This window comes from Anthonomus grandis, chromosome 8 (assembly GCF_022605725.1).
Source record: "Anthonomus grandis grandis chromosome 8, icAntGran1.3, whole genome shotgun sequence".
Taxonomy (NCBI): domain Eukaryota; kingdom Metazoa; phylum Arthropoda; class Insecta; order Coleoptera; family Curculionidae; genus Anthonomus; species Anthonomus grandis.
The window spans coordinates 4,976,807-4,997,349 of NC_065553.1; the positions used below are offsets into that span (position 1 = coordinate 4,976,807).

The following is a 20,543-nucleotide window of genomic DNA, read 5'->3' on the forward strand; positions in this document are numbered from 1 at the left end:
GATTGTCTATTAATATCAATTATATATAATCATGAAATCATATTATCACATTTCAGGAAGTATACTCCTAAATGATAAGAGATAAGCTAAAAACTGAGAATTATTAGTAACCAACACATCATTAATTTACCATACAACTATGAATTTAGAGCATATTACATGCATTGTAGATACTTTTTAAAATATTTTAAATAGTTTGGAAATATTTAGTTACTTTTTTTATTATAATACTAAAATACTTTGTAAAAGCTAATAAATCACAAATAAATAATATGCCTTACTCATAGAGCAACTTTATAGATCTTATTTTTCTAAAAATTGAAAGTGTAGAAGTCTCAATTGCATCCAATTTATTATTTAGATTTTAAAAACTGGATTACTACTGCAAGCAATACATCACTTGACAAAATTAACTGCTGAGGCTAATGATTCCTCACTCTTAACTTATCTATTGTATATGTAGGTAAAAAGTTTATTTAATAATCTTCCACTAGGAATAAGAAAGACTGAAAAAGCCTATGTATAACAAAGAGAATGTCTTGCCAGCAAAGATTACTATAGTTTAACAGCCATAAACTCTGGGCAATTCTGGCACTTAGACAGGTGACACTAGGCAGGTACAATAATTTGGGAGTGTCTGGTTAGGTTTCATAATCATGGATATTACTATGTGACAAAAATTTTTGTTCAAACTTTTTTAAATAGAGTACACACTCCATAATATTATGGGAGAGTAGTTATGTTCAATATTTCGAAGGCTGGCCTGCAGTCAATACCATATGTCAGGACTGAGTGAAAGGGACTGTGTGTGATACACAGTCATAGAGGTTTCTCAGCAAAAACACACTGCGCCTTAACCTTTCCAATACTCCCTCCAAATGAATGTCCCATGTAAGTTTCATTTTCTAATCAAAAATGCTTTTTATAATATTGAAGACTTCCTTAAATATGAAACAAAGGCTTACAATTTTATTTAGTAAATGTAAACTTTTATCTCTAGTCTTCTGTACTTATTTTAATTTTTGTTAGTTTTATGATTACAGTTGTTAGTGATTTAAATGTTAGTGGGAATATTTAAATTGTACTGAATCATTTATGTTTTTGATATTCTATTTTACTATGTATCCTTTTTATGATATGTGTAATTGCATCTGTGATATTGACATGTATAAATGAATAAATAAATTAATTTTGTTATGTCAGTTTTGTTAAATGACCTTTTTGTGTTATTTGTCAGTCCAAATTTTTATTATTTGCAGATGACTTTCTCAATGTATGCTCAACTTTTCTATTTTAACTGTTATATTATTATATTTGCATTGGTCTAATAACAATGGTCTTATTCCTAATACCAAGAAGAGTAAAACTGTCAACAGTATACTTTAAACTAAAAAGTCTAAATTCCTTCAAGCTTATATTGCAAGTACTAAACTTATGTTAATTGAACTTCTCATTTCACCACAGCTGGATTATTATGATGTTATTAAAAAAAATACTTAATCTGCAACTTACAACATAAGGTACAGTTGGCCTAAAATGCAGGAATTTGCTTTTTGTATAATGTACTTAAATTTGACCATGTAACACCTATTTACATATGTAGCTAATAATATTTTGAAATATGATTAGCACTTTAATCTCCATTTTGCAGTATTTGAGAGTAGGATATACAAGCACTAATACCCTCTCTATCTGTTTGAACTCTTTTCAGCTAAACAAGACCTACATAATCTAAACCTCAGTAATACTATAAGATTTGAAATTCTTCTATATTGAACTACTGGACTTAGTAGTTCTTTCTCTTTTTTCAGCTGTACAATTATTAAATACTGATTTTTTCCACAGAAAATGTACAGTAAATTCGGTTCAAACCTTTAGAACTAAATATATATCTTAACCACTTACTAGTGACCAGTAATTTTGTACTAAATTTAGGTATAAATGTATTTTTTTATAGAAGAGACTTTTTGAAATTCTGATGTTTTAGGTAGTATGGAAGAATGCTCTGGGTATACTATATCTGTTATGTACAAATTTTGTTGAATATTGCATAATAAAAGCTATTATTATTATTATTACTATTATCTATTTACACCACATATTTCCTAAATTTGACAATTTTACTGGGTTAAGCATAGGTCTAACCATCAGCTTGCTCATAAAGAGAACTCTTTATGTATAAACTCTAAAGGTAATTGGCAAAAAATAGACCCCTTTTTTGTTATGGTTATTTTGTTGATTTGTAATTTGTACTATTTATCGTGCTAGACATTGATTGGATTAGCCAAATGGCTCCATAAACATTTATTATTATTACTACAGAGAAAAGAGTATACACTACCTAAAGGGGGATTCTTTCTGCGCCTTTGTAATCAACGGAATGTCCTCCTTAGACGTTTTCGTCATCGTACTTTGAGATTCTACATCCATTTTCACAAAAATTTTAAAGACACCATGCGACACTGACAAATTGTCGAAATTCTTACATTATTTTTAAAATTTTTCCTTAGGAAATAATCCATAAACTACAATGTTTACCATAAAACGTCACCCACACTCTGCAAATGGACGACACACCTGTCAACATCGGGTATTTTTGGTTTGTTCTGTTTACACCACTGCACTTGGACTATCGATTTCAAATGTCACGAATTAATAGCCAACGTTGCCAAGATTACAATCAACCATCAAGTCATTAGCAAAACCCATGTCAGACGTCTAATAAGGTTAATGTTTAGTTTTTAAAAGAGATTAGTGGTGCTTCTTTTTACTGACAATGGAAAAAGGCTGACATAAGTTATTTTTGAAGACACTATGTCTCTTCTGCTAACTTTTCGCCTGAATATCCAGGATATCTGTATTTTATTGATATTTTTGTTTGAGGACCAAAATCTCTAATTACCCTCTGATGTTCAAATATACAGGGTGAGTTTTTTAAAGTGTTACAATGCGATATGTCAAAAACGGCTGCAAATTTTTTTTTGATATTTTGGTGACATTTCAAGTATACCGGGGGGCACTTTTTGTGATATTTTTGACATTTGTCCCTTCACCCCCCTAAGAGGGGGGGAGGGTCACTTCCTTATTTTAAATGGAATGACGTGTTTTTTATTCTTAAATACGAATCTACATAAAATATGAAGTCTGTTTACAAAAAATGTTTAAAATTCTAATCCTATATATGTCAAAGTTGACAGCGTTAACAAGTTTTTCTTTTTTTCTTTTCGATTTTATTCATCGGGAAGTGATTCATTCGCCTTTTTCCGTTCAATTCGGGTCTCTCGTGTCTAGTTTTGGGTCACCAGCTGTTATTTCAGTTGTATGCGCTTGAATTAGGGCTGAAGTATTAAGGTGTTCTGTTTTTACCGGGCGCACTTATCCATATCAGCTGTTGGCTGCCATATTACATGTGTGCTCTTATCCACATCATCTGTCAATCTTCAAGTGGAGCTGGGCTGGTAATATCGATAATTCAAGTTTATTAAAAATGTCTGGTAGTGGAGTTTGTTATATGTGCAGTAAGAATTGCTCATTCAGGGAAATCAAAAATGAACTTTTTGGATATCCGTGCGATTTCTGCAAGAAAGTTATTTGCAGAGAATGTGGTAGCATATCCTCCAGTGAAATTAGAGTTATTGTCATGGTTTCGAGAATGATGCCATTTGCTTGTCCCCTCTGCAGGGAAGGTTTATTTAATATTCCGAAGTTAATAAAAAGAATAAATGATTTGGAAACCACTATGCACAACTACAACTCAGAATCCATCGAGAGAACTGTCACATTGGAGCAACGTATTGTTGTACTTGAAGAAACCCTGCATAACTTGCCTGCTCTCTCAGCAGATTACAGCTGTCGGGCATCTACTGCGCCTATTTCCGCTCCTAGCACGAGTGTCACGCCCGCGCCAATCGACGAAGCCATCCTAAGTGAGCTGCATGAGCGCCAGAAAAGGGCCAACAACATTATACTTTTTAACTTTGATTTGAAAGATGTTGTCCAGACTAAGAAGCTGCTGACTGACTTGTGCGAAACTACCGTCAATGTACTGGCTGTTAGTAAATTTGGGAAGCCGAATCGTAATGGGCGGCAGGCTGTTAGGGTGACCCTTGGTGGTACAGACGATGTTAGGCTTGTTTTGAAGAACAAATTGAAGACTGTCGGTAAATTCTTCATCGAGACAGACATGACGCCTCGGCAGCGCAATGAGCTTATGGCAGCCAGATCGGAGTTAAAGCGGCGCAAAGAGGAAGGAGAAAATAATCTTTATATAAGATACATCAATGGTTCCCCCAGAATTGTAGCAAAAAACTAGATTCGCCTTTATTTTCACATGCTAGTGATGCCCACTTAACCTGTTTTTATCAAAATGTTCGTGGTCTTAACACTAAAACTGAGACTTTTTTTCTTGCCGCCATTGCTCAGGATTTTCACACCATATGCATCACCGAGACATGGTTGAGGCCAGAGATATCTAGTGGTGAAATATTTCCAAAGACTTATGATGTTTACCGGTCGGACCGAAAATTTGAATCCGTAATTGCCACACGAGGTGGCGGAGTTCTCTGTGGAGTTTCTAAAAACATTGTGTCTGAAAAAATTAGTTTGTCTGATTTTTGCAACAGTATTGCGCCCTCTATCGATGTTGTTGGCTGTAAATTTACTATTAGGTTACAGATATTTTACATGATTGTTTTGTACATCCCACCATCTATCACATCTGTAATTTTCGAGCAATTTCTGGATCAGTTTACACTTTTAATATCAAAGCTAAACCATAATGTAATAATAGTGGGCGATTTTAACGTGTCTGATTTCTCTATTAACTCACCTACAGGTAATCATGTTAGTCAGAAGTCTATTGCTGTGAATAATTTTGCTAACACTTTTAATCTTGTTCAATGTAATCACATCCTAAACTATAATAACAGACTATTGGATCTTGTTTTATCTAACTTCACCTGTACTGTTTCGCGTAGTGACGTGCCTTTTGTCTCGGAGGATTTGCATCACCCTGCACTGGAAATTGATTTTACCGTCTCAGGTCAACGTGTTCATAATTTTCAGCTTAATAAAAACTTATCTCATTCTTTTAATTTTAGAAAGGCCAACTTCCATCTCCTTTATGACTCGATCCTTGAAGCTGACTGGTCTACTGTGTATTTATCCTCTAACGTTAATGATGCATGCGGAGCCTTATATGATATATTGAATGGCATATTTGCCGCACACATTCCTCTTAAGCAGCAACGTAAAAGAAGATTTCCAAATTATTATTCTCGAGAATTGATTAGGAACATTTATAGGAAAGAAAAGGCTTTCAAGGACTTTAAAATGTACAATTCTCCATTCTTTCAAAACAAAACAAAATAAATTCCATTCTCTTAGACGCCTTATCAAACTACAAATACGCAATGAATATAAGTTGTATATATCAAACACCGAAAGGAATATTTCTTTGGACCCATCTAGCTTTTGGAATTTTATTGGTTCTAAGAAGGCTGGCACCAGGATTCCTGGTATGATCAGGCTACCCGATGACGTGGTAATTAAAGACCCACAAGACATAGTTGATGCTTTTGCACTGTTCTTTGGTGAGGCATTTATACAATCAAATTTCATTAACCATTCGTCGACGTCTGATAATGTGCCCCACTTTGACATTGCCAACGTTGATGCTTCCCAGATTATTTTGGCCAGTAAAAAACTCAAAAATAAGTTAACATCTGGTGTAGACGGTGTGCCTAGCTTCTTGGTTAAAGATTGCATTGGTGTCCTGGCAGATCCGCTGACCTACATTTTCAACTTAATACTGTCAACAGAACAAATCCCTGAAATTTGGAAGACTGCCAAAATAATACCTATTTTAAAAGCTGGGGACTCTGATTTAATCGTGAACTACAGGCCAATCTCATTACTCTGTAACTTTTCAAAACTTTTCGAAATTATCCTGAATCGGTCGCTATTTAGTCACGCAAAAGAACTCATCTCTGTTGACCAGCATGGATTTTTTAGCGGGCGATCTTGTGTTACTAACTTATCCTGTCTGTCTAGTCACATCTGTGAATCACTTGATGTTAATACTCAAGTCGATGTTATTTATACCGACTTCCAAAAAGCCTTTGATCGGATAGATCACTATATTTTGCTGCATAAATTAACTCAGTATGGTTTTTCAGGGAGATTATTTAATTTATTTCATTCCTACTTGATTGGTAGATCTCAATATGTCGAATATGAGGGCTTTAAATCGAAACTTTTTAACGTAACGTCGGGTGTGCCACAGGGCTCGAACCTGGGTCCGCTCCTGTTTAGTTTTTTTATAAATGACTTGATTGAGTCACTCACTTGTCATAGGCTGGCTTTTGCCGATGATTTGAAGCTATATTTAAATGTATATGGCTTGGAGGATTGTGTTTTTCTTCAGAACTGTCTAAATACATTGGAGGTATGGTGCGCTGTTAACAGGTTAGGCTTGAATGCGGCTAAGTGTAGTGTGGTCAGTTACTCTAGATCAAAAACACCCTTAAATTTTAATTACTTTATTAATGATACTATTTTGAGTAGATTAGAGCAAATTACTGATCTTGGTATAACCTTTGACTCTGAATTTACATTCGTTCCACACTTCAATAACATAGTCAAGTCAGCCCTGAGAAGGCTTGGGTTCATAATTAGAAGTTCTCAGAGTTTTACTTTGGAGTCTACATTAAAACTGCTTTTCTGTTGCTTTGTGAGATCAAAACTGGAGTTTGGCTGCGTTATATGGAACCCGCTCTATCAGAATCATGTTGGTCTCCTTGAATCTGTTCAGCGTAGATTTGCTAAGTTTTTGGCCTTCAGGCAGGATGGCATATATCCGGTAAGAGGGTTTGATCATCGGCAACTATTGGAACGCTTCAATCTACATCCATTACAACTCAGAAGAATGATCTTCTCTGTAAAATTCCTGCATGGGTTACTGAATGGATTCATTGATAGTCCTGTACTTCTTTCCGGTGTACGTTTCATGGTGCCTAGGCTTAATGCTAGACATCCCCTAACATTCTTTCTGCCAAGGCCTCATACTAACATCCTGTTGAAATCGCCACTATATACAATATGCTCTATATTTAATCGGATCTGTCACATGTGCGATATACATTTCTCTCCGGTTCATGTGATTGTCGATATCTTGGTGGATCATTACTCTTGGGATTAAGACCCATGTGTTTAAGTTATAGTTAGTAGGTATATTGCAGTTAATTTAATTTAATTTAATTTTGTTGAATATCTGATTATCTTGTTAAACTTTTATAATTGGGTTTTTATATCATATTAATAGTTATTTGTTCTAATTCTTTGGATAACTTTTGAGAATGTGAATTTACTTTACTCTTTTTCTTTTCTTTTCATTCTTTTAGGTTTGTTTGTGTGTGTTTTTTTTTAACTATATTTTTCATTGTTTTGCAACTGTTTCCTGTTATTGGGCAAGTTGCCTGTTGGAAATAAAGGCTTATTATTATTATTATTAAAATTGCTCTGCTGGTTACGGAATTATGATCAAAAATTTTTTGATTAAATTTAAAAATAATTCGAATATTTTACCATAATAACAGCCGGTTGCCATGGAAATCCTACTGTTTATTTTACTAGTATGGATGGAAATGAAAATCCTAGTAATAGTAGGATTTCCATGGCAACATAACAAGCAGTGTCACATAAAAATTTTGACGTGTTATTAACAAGTAAATTGTGTTTAAAAAGAAAAAAATGGAAGCGAATTTCAGTGTAGAAGTAGATATGTTGTTAATTTTGGGGGAGTGCAGAAAAAATTATAGGGAGGCTGCAGTAGTGTGGGCCGAGAGGTTTCCGGATATTCCAAAATCTCATATGGCCTTTAAGAGACTGGAGACCAGAAGTCGTATGACTGGTAGTCTAAAAAGTAAACGACGAAATAGGATTAAAACGCAAACAGATGAAAATAAGGCAGTTGCTGTATTAGGAGCAGTAGCTATTGATCCTCAAATCAGCACCAGGTGGCTTGCTTTAGATGCTGGAATTAGTCAATCATCAATTATAACAATTCTGCACCGGTACAAGTTTCATCCTTACCACATTACACTTCATCAAGAGCTTTACGGACATGATTTTGAGAATCGCATTAATTTTTGCACTTGGATTTCAACAAAAATGCGTGAAAATAACCATTTTTTGAGAAACGTTATTTTTTCTGATGAGGCTTCTTTTAATAATTGCGAGCAGGTAAGATTTAACTTATTTAAATTAGAAAATATTCAAGTTTTGATTGTTTGTTTTTCTAAAAGGTAAACAGGCACAACATGCATTACTGGGCGGCAAATAATCCTCACTGGATGAGAACTGTACCAAATCAACATCCCTGGTCTGTGAACGTATGGTGTGGTATTTTCGAGGATAGAGTTATTGGTCCGCATTTTTTCCAAGGTCATTTAAATGGACAGGTCTACACAGATTTTGTAAGAAATCAGTTACCTCGTCTACTAAACCAAAATTTAAATCCTAACGTATGGTTTCAGCAGGACGGAGCTCCACCCCATTATGCCATACAGGCCCGTACTTATTTAAATGAGATTTTTGAAAACAGGTGGATTGGTCGAGGTGGTTCTCTCAACTGGCCTGCTCGTTCGCCAGAGTTGACCCCCCTTGACTTTTTTTTATGGGGATTTATAAAAGACAAAGTAATGGCTAGTGCACCTACAACTCCAGAGGACATGAAGAACAGGATTCGTTTTGCTTGTTCATTAGTGACACCAGCAATGTTACAGCGGGTACGAAACTCATGTCAAGAAAGGATAAGAAAGTGTTTGGAAGTCGAAGGCGGTCACTTCGAACAGCTCCTTAGGCATAATACATAGACGATAAATAGTTAAAAAGTAGGAAATAATTTGTTTTTATTGTAGTAGAATATTCGAATTATTTTTAAATTTAATCAAAACATTTTTGATCATAATTCCGTAATCAGCAGAGCAATTTTAAAAATTTTTTGTAAACAGACTTCATATTTTATGTAGATTTGTATTTAAGAATAAAAAACACGTCATTCCATTTAAAATAAGGAAGTGACCCTCCCCCCCTCTTAGGGGGGTGAAGGGACAAATGTCAAAAATATCACAAAAAGTGCCCCCCGGTATACTTGAAATGTCACCAAAATGTCAAAAAAAAATTTGCAGCCGTTTTTGACATATCGCATTGTAACACTTTAAAAAACTCACCCTGTAGATTGAAACCTTGGCAAAACAAATATTTTTTTTTAACTAATTATTTTCTCCAGAAACATTCTTAGTTATACTGATTAGGATTATAAGTTAGTTCTATACACCAGGAAATTATGTGATAACTCATGTTACTAAAAAAGGGAGTCTTTAGTGTATTTTATTTTATAATTTTTAATTATCTAACATTTAATAAGACGACATCAAAAATCAAAATGATGGTATTCTTATTATGCGCGTCTTATATTAAGAGATAATCTAAAATAAATGCTAAATTAACATTTCATAACTTTGGAGCATAAAAATGTGCACTATGAAAACTCTTGCGTCTACCAATCTCCTCAATCATCTATCAAAAGTTTTATACAGGATCATGTATACCTTACAGAAAACAACTCAAATAATATTGAAATTTTAGTTAAAGACATTAATATAAAGCATTTAAATAATGCTGATTTAAATGTGGTAAATGACATTTCAGCATCGAGTTCATATGGTTTTCAGTGAAATATAAATTCAATCACCAGATCAGAATCAGGCATGCATTAAATTTTTAGGGCCAAAACTGTACCTAAATTATTACTTATAGATACATCAGAAACATCAAAAGTCAAAAAATGTCTCAAAGGGTGAAGCATTATATTGTAAACAATCTTAATAAGTTTAACTTGTTGTGACCTAATATTGTAGTCGCCTTTATCTTATTAAATATTTTTTTTCATCACTCTTAGTATTTTTAAAATTATTTAGGCAAAACTCCCTTTAAATTCTTTAAAGTAAGTTAAATAATATAAAAATGGAAATTGTACTTACTTTTATTTATTTCTTCCCATACAGATGCTTGCATCTAGTAGAATACAACTACATAATTCAGATTCTACGTTTATAATAACTTATAACTGTTTAACTATGATTTAACAAATTTGATTTGATTTAAGAAGTGTAATTCTTGAATAAAAATAAGAAAAAAAGTTCACATAAAAATTATTCAAATGTGGCATTAATTACATGAAAAACATTTCTATTATTCTTATTTGATACATTTGATAGGAAGCATTTACTAGAAAAATTAATAATAATTTTGTGCCAAAATTGCAATAAAATAAAATGATAAAAAAAATTTTTAGCCATTTAAAGGTTGAATATTTAATTTAAATTCCACTTAGAATTCAATTCAACACAAAAACCAAGCTTCTTAAGTATACCCTTATGTTAAAAACATAATATTTATCTCTCTATGATTTCATATTGAAGTGTATCCTTAAAAAGAGGAGAAGATTATTACACAATATAGATTTTTATACTCATTAATGTTAAATTCAAAGCTGTACTAAATGATTTAATTTTAAGTGAATGGTTCGAAAAATATAATTATGAATGTGTTCTGTTCAAAGAGGCTTTTTACTGATTTTACTAACTGCTTTCAATTTAGAAATATATATCTTTATTTTATGAAATTTTTATTTATGTTTATGTTCATTTTGTTTCTCTTGTAACTACAATTATTTAAACTTGTGTTTGTTGAAAGAGATTCAATTAATAAGTTTTTATGCTGTGACATAAGGAAGGAAAAGCATTTGCATAACTATCTTTCAATTGCAAATTTATTACTGTTAATATGCTAAACAATTGCATTGGCTAAAGTACTCATGTGTTTGGTTATTATCCATTCACATGATTTTCCAAAACTTCAAATGATAAAACATTAGAGACAAATAATTATACTCTATTGCAGAAATGTATAGAGCAATAAAACCTCATTAGGTATGCAAAAGTGGTACCCGGTGATCCACCAATATTTTATGCCACTACCTTAGTTAGGTATTAGTTTCAATGTAAAATTCTTTCTTTTCGTCGAGTGCAGGTAGTGCCACCCGGTTTTGGGTCAATTTATGAGTTTTGCCCATTGTTATCCACTGATAAACATTGAAAACGATTCGCCAAAGGGGTGCAACTGGGATTTGTTTTTTTATGAGACTTAATATATCTTATATAATGTTACCTATGATTTTTACCTGTCCCTCTTTTTGCATGCTACAACGAGTTAAAAGGTATCTCTTTAGAAATAAAGGCATTTAATCCATGAAAATTAAATTAAAAGTACCTATAGTAATAGCAGGTATAATACTTATAATAAATATTTATTATACTTATAATAATTAATTATACTTATAATAAATATTATAAGTACCTATGCCTATGAACGACCACGAAATTTAGCCAAACAGGACGGAAATTCCCAGTTTATTACTCTATACATTTCTGAAACAGAGTATAGTTTCAATACACATGCTTTATTGAGAATATTAAAATAAATACTGGTACAGACGAGAACTTTGTGAAATTTTTAAAATCTTGTCAGTGTATCGCTAAAGAGCTATAGGAGCAATATATTTAGTAGGGAAAAAATGTTCATATGTGGTTTAAAGCTTATTGTGATTTTGTCATCAATTGTCAATATTCTAACTTTGCCATATCTACACATTGTAGTGTATCAGTACTTCATGGAAAAAATACTTTCAATCTTTACAAGGCCTTTATGGACCTTATCCTAGAAGGAATATCAAGGATTCAAATATCTGGTATAGTCGCCTCCACCAATATTCAGTAGCACCTTTAGTGAAAAAAGAAAATGCAAAACAGATGGTGAAATGTGATTTTTATCAGGGTAGTACAATTATTACTCATAACTACAAATTGGGAAATGATTCATAGAAAGGGGTTTCTCATATTAAAGATCTAGGTGTCCTATTTGACACAAAAATTACTTTTTCTCAATACATTGACAAGCTAGTTAATGATTGTAAATATTGTAATAGAATCTTAAGTTTTATAAAAAGGCAATTTGCAAACTTTCAAAATTATAAAATAAGGATTACACCTTATTATTTCTAAGTATATAGTAAGCTACAATTTGCATCAGTAATGTGGAACCCTGAATACAAAAACAACATTAACAAAACTGAGAAAACCTAGAAAACATTTTTAAGGTTTTTATGTTATAAAACTCATTTCCGAATTGTGGACCACAAATATACATTAGCCCAATGTCACTTTAATATTCCAGAACTTAAAAAAAGACATACTAGGTTTGACATTTTATCATTATTTACCAGAACTCCCCTTATGTAAGAATGGTAAAAGCTGTTAATTTGCATTGTAATTAATTTAACTAGGATTTTTTTACAAATTTGATTTAAGGAGTGTAATTCTTGAATAAAAATAAGAAAAAAAGTTCACATAAAAATTATTAAAATATGGTATTTCTTATATGAAAAACATTTCTACTATTCCTATTTTGATTTGATAGGAAGCATTTACTATAAAAATTAATAATAATTTTGTGCCAAAATTGCAATAAAATAAAATGATAAAAAAAATTTTTAGCCATTTAAAGGTTGAATATTTAATTTAAATTCCACTTAAAATTCAATTCAACACAAAAACCAAGCTTCTTAAGTATACCCTTATGTTAAAAACATAATATTTATCTATCTATGATTTCATATTGAAGTGTATCCTTAAAAAGAGGAGAAGATTATTACACAATATAGATTTTTATACTCATTAATGTTAAATATAAAGCTGTACTAAATGATTTAATTTTAAGTGGATGGTTCGAAAAATATAATTATGAATGTGTTCTGTTCAAAGAGGTTTTTTACTGATTTTACTATATTGCTAAACAATTGCATTGGCTAAAGTACTCATGTGTCTGGTTATTATCCATTCACATGATTTTCCAAAACTTCAAATGATAAAACATTAGAGACAAATAATTAGTTTCAATACACATGCTTTATTGAGAATATTAAAATAAATACTGGTACAGACGAGAACTTTGTGAAATTTTTAAAATGTTGTCAGTGTATCGCTAAAGAGCTATAGGAGCATTATATTTAGTAGGGAAAAACTGTTCATATGTGGTTTAAAGATTATTGTGATTTTGTCATCAATTGTCAATATTCTAACTTTGCCATATCTACACATTGTAGTGTATTATTACTTCAAGCAAAAAAAACTTTAAATCTTTACAAGGCCTTTATGGACCTTATCCTAGAAGGAATATCAAGGATTCAAATATCTGGTATAGTTGCCTCCACCAATATTCAGTGGCACCTTTAGTGAAAAAAGAAAATGCAAAACAGATGGTGAAATGTGATTTTTATCAGGGTAGTACAATTATTACTCATAACTACAAATTGGGAAATGATTCATAGAAAGGGGTTTCTCATATTAAAGATCTAGGTGTCCTATTTGACACAAAAATGACTTTTTCTCAACACATTGACAAGCTAGTTAATGATTGTAAATATTGTAATAGAATCTTAGGTTTTATAAAAAGACAATTTGTAAACTTTCAAAATTATAAAACAAGGATTACACTTTATTATTTCTAAGTATTTAGTAAGCTACAATTTGCATCAGTAATGTGGAACCCTGAATGCAAAAACAAGATTAACAAAACTGAGAAAACCTAGAAAACATTTTTAAGGTTTTTATGTTATAAAACTCATTTCCGAATTGTGGACCACAAATAATATACATTAGCTCAATGTCAGTTTAATATTCCAGAACTTAAAAAAAGACATACTAGGTCTGACATTTTATAATTATTTACCAGAACTCCCCTTATGTAAGAATGGTAAAAGCTGTTAATTTGCATTGTAATTAATTTAACTAGGATTTTTTTGCCACAAATCTGTTACAATTTAAAATAGACTTAAACTTAATTTCTTAGAACTAGATCAGTCATAGGTAACTGTGTTGTGATACAGTAACCCAATGTTGTGTAAAATTAAATTTGATTAAGTAGGATTTAGTTAGATCCTACTACTCAAAGATTGTTTTGCTTATTGGTTAATTTATAGTAACTTTAAATTATTATTGTAATATCAGGATACTATTTTTTATTTTACCTATTATTACTATTTTTGGATTTTATCTGTTTGCATCCTAACAACTAAATAAATAAAATAAATTTCCAATATAAAAATGAGAGCCTGGAAATGGCATGAGGAAATAAAATGTCATCATTTATGGTGCAGACAAAATTCTTAAATGTCCTAATTTAATCTTCTCCTCCTTCACTTAAGATTCTGAGCAGCCTGTAGCTGGGACTGACAGGTTATAGTAGTAAGGGCTAGTTATTATGGTATTGTGGTATAATATTAATAAAATAATTTGGTAATATTAGACTTGTGTTTATAATTTAAGTCATTAAATAGATAAAAATTGGGTCAAACCCATTTCAGATTCTAAAAATAGTGGGAACAATAAATTAATTATAAACACTACCTATGTTAGTCATCAGAAAATACCTGCATAAAATCTGTCCAATACTGCGCCTCCTCACTGGGTTTCTATTTTTTTTTGCTGTATGTACGTCCATGTCGTTGCTCCCATGATTTGTGTGCCCCAAAAGAAAATCGGTTTCGTCTTCTACATCAAAATCTTGCAAAGGGTATTCCATTACACTCTTCCATATCACAGATTTGTCATTCCTGACCACATTATTTCTTCACAGAGGAACGATTGCTTTTTTTTTTTACGTGACCCGTTCTCGAAAATTAAAAAATATGAAGGTGAGACGCATGTAAGGTTGGATCACTTCGTTTTCTGGTTGGTATTTATTAAAGGAAACGCGAGAAAACTCAACGAAGCGGAACTTTACGTACTATTTTGATTGTTCAATCAATGTCCTGTCAAAAGGAATGGCCTTGACATTCGAATTTTTATAGGAAAGATTCATGGAAATGCAGGAAAAACAAGGAATTGGCAACGTTGAATTTTTACATTTTTCATTATGGTATGAAGGTACTGCAGACAACTGCCAATCGTAAGATATTATTCGTGCGTACTACTTACTGCGTGGAAATCCCACTTAGATTTTAGAAGGTAATGTAATATTCTCACACGTTTATACAAAAATTGTACGATTTAAGCAGCCATAATCAGTACATTTTTCCGAAAATTTGTCGCTTCCGGCAACCCCGCTTCTACAATAACACCAACATACAAAATGAAGCTAAAACAAAGCTTCTTTGCCAGTTTATAATTATAGAGTTCAGTTCGTTTATCAGCAACTTTTCTTAGTAAAACTAAGTAGCATCCACCAAAATTTAAGTAATTAAAGATTAATACATAAAATATTTTTCTTCTATTGGCAACACTGATCTAAATTCCTAAGATTATATAAATTTTACGCTTATGGCAACGCTGGCCAACTGTACCAACCTTTAATCAAAAAGTAAAAAAAACCCTAGGCTCTACCACAAAGTTTCAATTCTTTTTCTAAAAGATACTAAGTTGATTGGGTACGTATTTTGACAAAAATCTTAATTTTGCGTATGAATCCTTGAAAATTTGTTCAAAAAATAAATGGTATTCAGTTAAGTAATCGCCACTTCATACGACTTATTATATATTTTCAAAAATTATTGTCTCATTATATTAAAAAACTGGAATTTTTAATCCTAACCTCAGTCTGTGTTTACATTTTTCAGGTAGCTTACTATCTTACTTAGAACTGAGAAAAAAACCATGGCCAAGTCAAAGAATCACACAAATCACAACCAAAGTAAGTAAAATAGTTAAGACCATTAATTTTTTCGACTACTGAATTGTCAATATTCTTAACTTTTGTTTTATTTCAGACAGCAAAGCTCACAGAAATGGCATCAAAAAACCAAAGAGGTTCTTGCACGAATCTACCTTAGGCGTAAGTAACAGTTTTAATTTGTGTTATCTATTTCCAGTTTTATACATAGGCACAATCACATAATTTTTCAGTACTAGCCAATAATAATTGTGGGTGGTTAAACTGATGACCCTATTACTAGTTTAAAAATTGTTGCATACTAAGCTCTATTATAGTGGATCATAACTTCCACGCTGTTTTTAAGATCCATGTTTGTCAAGGCAAGTTTTTGAAAGCATTGACAGTTACAGTTTGTTAAGCAGGGTGTTTGATGGATATAAATGTTAGTTATTTAGATAAACCATTTGTCCTTTCAAATTTAGCAGTTTTCTTTTTTTTTTTCAGTGCCCACAAAGATACTGGCCTTGATTTTACTTTAGGATATTTCTAATTTGACAATTCATCCAAGATTTTGAAAATCTTTATAAGATCCTCCCTAATTCTTCTTTCCTTCAAAGTTGATAGCTGCAACTTATGCAGCCTCTCTAGATAAAGGAGATCATTTTAATTCAGCACTGGGATTCTAAAAACACGACTCGATATGATCACAACTTCGAATTCGATCGCGTGAGGAGAAAGGTGATTCTAAATTTCAATAATTTGTTAATGGACGTAAAAACTAGACAATCCACAAGACACTCACGACTGAAAATATTATTTTTAGAATCAGTCATATCGGGTAATGCTGTCGAATCCTGGTTTTAGAATCAGGATTCTGAAATAGAATAGTTATTGTACTCTCTCTAATATTTTTATAACTTTGATATATGGGTTCCACATTGTAATTGTATACTGAAGTTTTGGCCTTATATAACTTTTATGGATCTGCATTATAATTTCCTTTGCATGGTCTTTAAATGGTTGTTTTATAAAGTAAACAGAAGAATTGGCTTTTTTTGCAATTTGCACAATATGATTTTGCCATTTCAAATCTGTGGAGACCATCACACTACTTAGTCGTTCTGCTCAGAAATAGCTGCTACAATCATACTGTTTATCTGGTATTTCTTGTTTGGTGTGATTCTAAGTACTGTGCATTTAAACTCATTTAATTTACTTTCCCCATATCTCTAACCATGATTATTGTCTGAAGATCTATTTGTAGCCGCTCTACATGAGTTATAGAAGGATATGCCTATAGTTTACTATCATGAGCAAAAAGTCTATGAGATATATTAGGTCATTTTATATTCTATATAACATTACAAGATTTTAAAAAGCATTATCATGAATATAACCATACTTTTGATTAGTGATCGACCAATACCGATACCAATATATCGGCCGAGAGCCGATTATCGGTATCAGCCGATAGATATAAACATATCGGCTATATAGGCCGATGTGTAAAAAAACAACCATAGCAGTTTAAAACATTTTATTTTTTTATTTTTAAATTTAAAGTATAATTCAAACAACTTAATCTTATGATTTAAAGAAATTATGGTAGATATAATATAAAATAGAGGCATTTAATATGAATAATTTAGTTCAGACTTTAGGGAGTTTAGGCAAATTATCATGTAAAAATATTAGTGTCTCGGTTGTTTCTGGATTCAGCCGATTCCTTTTCGCTTTCGAATTTACGGTTCCAGCTTCTGAAAACATTTGCTCACTTGCAACACTGCCAACTGGTGCAGATAAATATATAAGAGCTTGATTATATAATAATGGTAGAACTTCTCGTTTTTCTTGTCACCATGAAATAGGATTCGCTTTTCTTTCAAGAGGAGGATGTTTTTTATATTCTGCAATTTCAGCATTCAGTTCTTCACAAATGGATGCTCTAGAAGATGATTTTGTGTCACAAGATGTTGTTGGAATGGTTTTTAGAGAAAAAATTAAAACTCTAAGTCTCAGTCTCAAAATATCTTTTTATATGTATTAATCAGGTAACATGTTTCGCTAATAAAGCATCGTCAGACCTTATAGCTAGATGACCTGCTGTACTTAGCAGGTGTTTGTAAATATTTTTATAACTTGAACTGGAAAATAAAAATTTAGTACTAACCTGAGCTTGAATCAGTCCCTTTCAATTTATAATATTCTTGAGGGTGTTTTTTCTCTAAATGGTATTTCATGTTTGAGGTATTCACCGAGTTTCCCACTCCCCCCAATGAAATGGTTGTCACACAATTTACATTTTGCCGTGGATTTCTTATCTGCTGGGGATAATTTATTCTTGATGAAATATTTCCAATAAATACTTTTTCCATCCATTTCGCTACTTTACACTTCACCAAACTCCAATTAATAATATGTCTTTGTAAAAGAATAACTAAATTACGCCAAGAAATAAACGATCTGCTTTAAGAATGTAAATACTGAATGCACGGCGAGTGCATTTTTTGTTTTTATTTTTATGATTTTAAATTGAACGTTAAAGAACTATAAATTATATTACAGAATATTCAGATTTTAGACATTAATAATGTTATCAATTAAAAACAGGCCGATATATATCGTTTTCGGCCGAGACTTTATCGGTATCGGCTAAAAAAGTCATATCGGTCGATCACTACTTTTGATGCTTATGTTGTAAAAAAATATATAATTATCCAATGGACTTTTATGGTTAGTATAAACCCATTCTTCTTCATGTTCTAAACAATTGATTTTGTTAATCCAAACTAGTTTTTTTTCTTTCAAAATAGCTTTATTAATTCCTAGGATAAGATATATGTAATAATCTTATTTTAGAATAAAATTGTTCCCTACCATCATATGGCATGATTTATCAGTGTCTAACATCAATTTGTGTGATCTTAGCCATTTAATAACTTGAATCACATCACTAGATATTGCTAATTTAATGTCTATAATATTACCACAAAAATAGGTATACTAAAATGGTACAATTTGCATATATATTAATTTGACCATTTAATCTAACATGACATAAGGAATTTAAATATATATAGAAGAGTGTTGGTCCAAATATGTAGCCCTGGGAAACCCCACATACAATAGCTTTTGTATCATTAAGCATGTCATTGACATCAACAATTTAGTGTCTATCTGTTAAGTAGCTTCTAAACCAACCAAGTGGTGTCCCTCATACCCCAGTCTCTTCCCACTTTAATAATAGAATCTTATGATCTACCATATTGAAGGCTTTTCTTAAATCCAAGGACACAAAGGAAAACAAATGCTCTTTTTCAATTTTTTCTTGAAATTCAGTCTAATGCAGCAATTTCGGTGTCACTATTCTTAAGGAAGGAATCTATATGGAGATTTTGAAGTTCTTGAACTAAGATGTTCTCCCTACTTGGCGCATTTTTCCTCCTTTGTAAACCCACATATTGAAAAAGAATGAGAAATACTTTAGACACCTTTTTTTGTCTGCATGCTCATTTCAGTTTTCTTAGGGACAGTAGTAAGGCATGATTGTGACTATTATGGTATATGTTTATTGCTTGTTAGAAAAAATCTTGCATTGTATGAAACAATTTTAATACAATGCAGATATTATATAAATACAAAAAAAGTATATCACAAAGTAATAGAATGCACCATCTGGTTTAAATACTATGGCCCCTGCAGTGTGTGCTTTTTATAAATAGTTTTTTTTTTGTTACTTTTACATTATTTCTTTAAAAATTTCCTTTAGGTTTTTAGTGTAGGCTATGCTACATGAATTGTGTGGTACCTATTATATTTGAAGAAATTCAGGTCACTTCACATTACTTTTGGGCACATCTTGTATTTAATTCTTTCACTGCAAAAAATTTGGAAAAAATATCTTTTAAAACTTTTATTTCAAAAATCAATACTTGATTTTTATATGAATTTGTTTCATATTCTAGCCACTTTATATATTTTGAGTGGAATACATTAGAGTTGCTGTCAACAATAATCTATTTTGCGGTTTGTTTGTCAAAGTGTTATTTGTGGAGGGTACTTTAACTTCCGGATTAATGGCTGCATATTTTAAATATTCAATAATTATTTTAGATGGATGCTAAGTTCTTAAAAAACCAGAGATTCTCCAAGAGGCATAACTTGAGCACCAAAAAACAGCTTGCCGTTGCTGCCCAAAGGAAAGCTGAAAGGGAAGCCAAGGCTAAAAAATAGGCAGTGTTATGCTAGGTTAAGGTTTTTAATAAATATCTATAAAACTTACAACAGAGGTTTTATTATGTAAGCATTAAAATTTATTTATTACAAAATTTAAATCATACACACTTTATGAAGAAGTAATGTTAAGGAAAAAGTCCATTCTAAAGTGGAGTCAATATAATATTGAAAAGTTAGCAGGGGAAGTCTTTTCTCCAGAAATAAAATGCTAATCTTGTAATTTCAGGAGTGATGCATTTCAGAAAGTGTTCTTGTCGTCATCAGACTAGAGTTACTGCTAAGAAATATTTGTTATTTAGAAAAACGACATACTCAGGAATATTTTTCAATCTAATTCTATCAATAGGGGAATGCATGTAAAAAGTACATAATGTATAATGGCGTCACTAAAAACTTGAATTCTCCACAATAATACCGTAATTTTTCTTTGACACCAATTTTCTTGCAAAACGTCAAGTCTTGTTAACATGTCAAATGGTTTTTCGCTTAAGCACAAGCTTGAATCCAACTAAAATTGGTTTACTATTTATTAAAGA

General features: G+C 31.6%; 2 protein-coding genes across 3 annotated transcripts in view; one reads left to right on the plus strand and one right to left on the minus strand.

Annotated features, from left to right (window-relative positions):
* Positions 1-14,922, minus strand: part of LOC126739200 (probable phospholipid-transporting ATPase IIB) — a 48,361-nt gene extending 33,439 nt beyond the window's left edge. The window contains exon 1 of one of the 2 annotated variants that reach the window (XM_050444768.1): positions 14,552-14,922. In XM_050444768.1, the coding sequence (XP_050300725.1) occupies positions 14,552-14,703 (152 nt within the window). In that variant the 5' untranslated portion in view covers positions 14,704-14,922. Of the gene's footprint in view, positions 1-2,341; positions 2,573-14,551 lie in introns of those variants that run through there. The other variant, XM_050444769.1, reaches the window with a different exon arrangement.
* Positions 14,923-15,465: 543 nt separating this feature from the next.
* LOC126739358 (60S ribosomal protein L29) lies at positions 15,466-20,055 on the plus strand. Its single transcript, XM_050445007.1, has 4 exons — positions 15,466-15,547; positions 15,737-15,810; positions 15,887-15,951; positions 19,885-20,055. Exons 2-4 carry the CDS (start codon positions 15,774-15,776, stop codon positions 20,002-20,004), a joined length of 222 nt encoding a protein of 73 aa, XP_050300964.1. The 5' UTR covers positions 15,466-15,547; positions 15,737-15,773; the 3' UTR covers positions 20,005-20,055.
* The last annotated feature ends 488 nt before the right edge of the window (positions 20,056-20,543 follow it).

What these genes read in the sequence shown, in the direction of transcription:
- LOC126739358 (XM_050445007.1), top strand. Translation starts at nt 15,774, where the DNA reads ATGGCCAAGTCAAAGAATCACACAAATCACAACCAAA. An exon ending in TCACACAAATCACAACCAAA is followed by an intron (nt 15,811 to 15,886) that starts GTAAGTAAAATA and finishes GTTTTATTTCAG; the next exon opens with ACAGCAAAGCTCACAGAAAT. An exon ending in TGCACGAATCTACCTTAGGC is followed by an intron (nt 15,952 to 19,884) that starts GTAAGTAACAGT and finishes TAATTATTTTAG; the next exon opens with ATGGATGCTAAGTTCTTAAA.